Below are 4,690 nucleotides of genomic sequence, written 5' to 3'. Positions count from 1 at the left end.
AATTATAGGGCACAAGTGTGCCAAAAAACACATTAGAGCCCAATGTGCTTTTACGGAATAAATCTTTGTCTTTGTTGTATGTGCGTGTGCATGGCATGATATGCCTAAATAAATGAAATACAACAATACACATAAGAATGGCTATGTAGCATTGAAACGCCACAGCGTGCACAATAAGCATATTGTGCAGTATAGACAAATTGATAGTGCACGTCTATGTGCATCAGCTCGGCACATCCTGGAAGCTCGCACATTGTTAAGATGTGGTATACTAACTAACTTTAAACCTCTGAGCCTTCCGTTCTGGATATGTGAACATTGACCACAGCTTGTTTCCACACACACACACACACACACACACACACACCACACACACACACACGCAAATAAAAGGGCTGATAGAACAGAGAGAGCATCATAGATGTAGTGAAGCAGATAACGCTACAAGTTCAGACTACAACCATATTCAATAATAATCATAGTAATAATGATGACCATGGGGATGAAGAAGATGCCAGTTATTCTAGTGGTCTGCGTGCTGCTGTTCTCATCTCTGGATGTCCAGGCAGCAGAGAGTAAGTCTATTTGGCTCATCTGGTTTTAATGATGATATAGAATGACGTAATTTTTTTTCTTGTTATTCCATAAACCTGCCTGTGTATTTCTGTCTCTTTCTAACTCTGTCTGTCTGTCTCTTCCAGACAGCTTTGGTCCAGCCGAGTGCTGCTTCAAGTATCGCGCCGCACGCCTGGATAAGGTCAAAGTGGTGACGTTTGAACGCACAAATATTCACTGTGCTAGCTATGCTGTTGTGTGAGTATTAAGCTATTCTTACACACACACACACACACACACACACACACACACACACACACACACACACACACACACACGCTGCACACGCACGCACACACACACAGACAAATAAATATAAGCAGTAACTCACGACAGTACCATACTATTGTGAATGTATCATACCAATGGGGTTGTTTGCATAGTTTGCAGATTGAACCATTTTATCTAGAAATAAAGTCATGTACACTGGTTAAAAAGGTGCTGCTGTGTGTATATTGAAATTGGCTAATGGGTGGGTCACTTTGACTCAGACATAACCATATTGTTCACAATATGACTCAGACAACCATATAGCCTACACTAGAGTTCCCACTTCAGACCCGCATATGGTGTGAGTCATCATACGGACTGTCATGACAGGTTCAGGTTTATTTGTCATAATAATAATAATAATAATTTCCATTGTATTTATACTCTGTATCTATTATTATGTATAGATACAGAGTATAAATACAATGGAAATTATTTTGCTCAGAACACTCTCATTCTTATATACACAGGACATAAACAAACATCTATAGTGCAAAGAAAAAGACAAAAACACAAAACAAAGTGCAAGTGAAGTGACAATACAGTGCAATACAGTTATGACAGCATAACGTCAGGTCCGAATCGGATTGGCGGTTGAGGTGTGAGGGCTGAGGAGGGCAGTGTGTAGTGGCCTGAACCTCTAATCAGGAAAAGTTCCTGGCGGAGACAGATTGATCGAAACAACCAACAAAGTCTGCTCTCAAAGGAACACACTATTATAGCTGACCAAATGAAACACCTTTCTGATGAAAATGTTCTCTCCGTCTCGGTCTGTTCTATAGGTTCACAATGAAGAATGGAGCCAAGATCTGTGCTGACCCGACTCAAGAGTGGGTCCAGAAACTCGTCACCCATCTGGAGTCCACCGCACCATTTGAGGGTTCTGTGTGACAACGTGGGCCACCCGATACAAAAAGGCTCCCGCCAACCAGGTGTTTTTGTGACGATGCTTTGACATGCCACGCCGAGCTTTGCTTTATGAGAAAAGGAACAGACGGGTCACCCATACCAGTTGACTATAGTGGCAACTGCAATTTCCCAGGTTTCTCAATGGTTTTAATGTCCTTTACACACCGGGAGTGAGACGAATAAACAAATGGTTCATGCATATTTCACATCAAACTGTTAAAAAAAAAACACTTATCTTCTGTCTATCGACAAATTTCTTCTATTGTATTCTATGCCTTTTTGATCCATGATCCACGTTTTTTTTTTTTTGTATTTTTCTGTTAAGCACTATATGTGACTTGTTCTTAAAAGGTGCTATATAAATAAAGCTTTATTATTATTATAATTTGTCGTCGTTTTATTTGCAGATGCTTTTATTCACGGTGAAAAACTGACCGTGTAAAGGAGAATTATTAGATCACTTTATCGCCACGTAATATTTGCGTTCTGTGTGTGTATATATATAGCCTATACTTACCGGTATAACATACTATAAACAACAGTTAACAATTAAAGTAATCGCATGAGATAAATGATCCAGTGTGTAAAGACCTTTATTTGCTACAGTACCTAATATCTACTGTATTAAGTTAGGATTACTGTACAGTGTACACTTTTGCATTCACGGTGTACTCAGTATAGGCCTATACATACAAACATACTCATCTGTAACTACATGCTCTGAACAATGTGTTTTCAGTTTTCTTGCTGTTGTGTCATGTCTGATCATGCTCTGCAGTGTTTATATATTGACTGGCTGTGTGTCTAAAATCTGAAAGTGTTGTTACTTGTTTCATCTTGACTTAACCCATTAAGAGCTGAGGCCATTCTACAAAATGCCTTCTAAACCAGTCAGAGACGTGCAGAGGTAATTTGATGTGCAGGGACTGGAATTCAGGTCCATTTTAGGTCTTGTAACAGGGACACACCCATACTGCACACAACACCTCAAACATGGACACTAGAAATGTGGTCCTCCAAAAGGTTTATGTCTAGGACCCCCAGATTGATGTATATGGCCACAGACCCGTAGCTGTAAAGATGTACCAGGGGCAGGGACCCCCACGATTGAAGGAAGTTATGTGACACATTGTGAGTCGATTGTCCATTTTTTGTAGCCGATATAAGAGCTACGACCTCATAGCACGTCACTTAACGCACTATGAGCTTGTATATCTGCTGTAATATTTTAAGTCCAATATATCCCCCCCACTTTGAGAACCACTGCTCCAGAAAGTAACTGGACCCGACAGAACATATGCCACATCAACTCAAACTCAAGGAAAGACATAAAGCAGTCACACAAGACAACCCAGTATTTATAGTGTCTTGAGCTCGTTAGCAAACCTAGTTCATCTGGTCCTCACAGGTGATGACACTCAGGCTCATCAAGGCTTCAGGGAGACGAGCATGGAGATAAGAGAGGCAGTGGGTAGCAGAGAATTAGGTGACAACTGTTAGGGATTTTGTACAGGGGTTTGTACATCAATATGTCCCTATACACCTGCCATTTATCCGTGGCAAGACTTGGACTTGTCTGTGGCAAATTAAAGTTTTTGTTTTGATCATAATTAAGTCCCAATTAGGCTACTGCATGAATGTTAGTCTGCAGGTTTTCTTCAGCACATGTAGGCTATGCCACTGATATACTATGACACTTTATAATAACTAGAAAATACTGTTCCTGAAGAAACAATGAGGGCTTGAGAAGCTCCCTACTCAATGATGACCCACATGACGTCCCTCTGTTTTCCTATTCTTATTGATTGAGATTGATAGTGAGCTCGCTACCCGAGCCCACAATTAGCCGTTATTAACACACATCCTATCAAATAAAACCGTGGAGTGCCTGGGACGTGTGGACACATCTTAAGGTCTTTTTTTATTGATATAAAAATGGGATGTGCTACTTTTGAATATCCTATATCCAAGCAAAAATCTACCACACGGATGCTTTCCCGGTTTGCAGAGTTGCAGCAGTACTGCAGCTTTCTGGGAGCTTATTGTTGCAGATATGTGGTGCATATAAAAACCGAACACTGTCTCTCAAACATTTTCGCTTTGATTCTAGATACAGAAAGCAGAACCTTCCCTACAGATATCCAGAGAAGAAGTCAGACAGTAGTCTTTTCCAATTGATTCTAGTGCCATAGGCCAGTGATTATTTATTGTATTTTTTACAATTATATTCCACCATTTTGCAGAGACACAACACAAACGATAACCAGCAATGTCATATTACAGGTCAGTGCTTTCTTGTGGGTAATTCCAGTTATTTTAGACATCCCCTCCAACCTTTCCCCTGCTCCCCAGTACGACCCTTTCCACTCACAGGAACCAAATAGCCTATAAAATACAGAAGAAAATAAGTATGTAGCCAGCCAGTTATTCTCTGTCAACACTGTCACCGTATTGCTATGGATCTATTCTAGGTTGTCCTCAACCTCAACACAGCATCTTATGCGTGACCTCATGTATGTGGTTTATAGAACTTTGTTAAAATATAGTTGTATCTAAAGACAAACATTGGCTTATTTTATTTTATTTTTATTTATATATTTTTTGTCAATTATGCCATTGCCTACACGGTTTACCGCTAATCATTCTTTTGTCTCCAAATCACAACAGAAGCAGCCATGGGGAATGGGGATATGGATGTTTCTTCACAAGTCTCACAAAAACATGTTTTCAAAATTATCTCATAGGCCTATGCCATGAAGCCGTGGAGCCATTCAAACAGTTAACCCCTCTGTCACATCATGGAACTATATGGTTTTAGCTGTTGCAGCGAGTATACCGGACATAAAAATAGTTCCATGATAATGTGACAGGGGTCAAAGTTGAACGAAGAAGTTAC

The 4,690-nt window shown here is 40.1% G+C and overlaps 1 protein-coding gene across 2 annotated transcripts; it reads left to right on the top strand.

The window, feature by feature from the left end:
- The first annotated feature begins 387 nt into the window (after positions 1 to 387).
- LOC310876672 (C-C motif chemokine 4-like) lies at positions 388 to 2,013 on the top strand. Of its 2 annotated transcripts, none has more exons than XM_083790265.1 (3): positions 388 to 575; positions 702 to 813; positions 1,668 to 2,013. In XM_083790265.1, exons 1-3 carry the CDS (start codon positions 488 to 490, stop codon positions 1,774 to 1,776), a joined length of 309 nt encoding a protein of 102 aa, XP_083646391.1. In that variant the 5' UTR covers positions 388 to 487; the 3' UTR covers positions 1,777 to 2,013. The 2 variants fall into 2 exon arrangements, 1 of the variants encoding a protein (XP_083646391.1); XR_014570743.1 differs by having other exon boundaries at positions 391 to 579; positions 706 to 813.
- Positions 2,014 to 4,690: the final 2,677 nt, after the last annotated feature.

Source organism: Protomyctophum parallelum (assembly GCF_964188405.1).
Source record: "Protomyctophum parallelum genome assembly, chromosome: 19".
Taxonomy (NCBI): Eukaryota; Metazoa; Chordata; class Actinopteri; order Myctophiformes; family Myctophidae; genus Protomyctophum; species Protomyctophum parallelum.
Note: the sequence above shows the minus strand (reverse complement) of the source record. Positions and strands in the feature narration are given on the sequence as shown.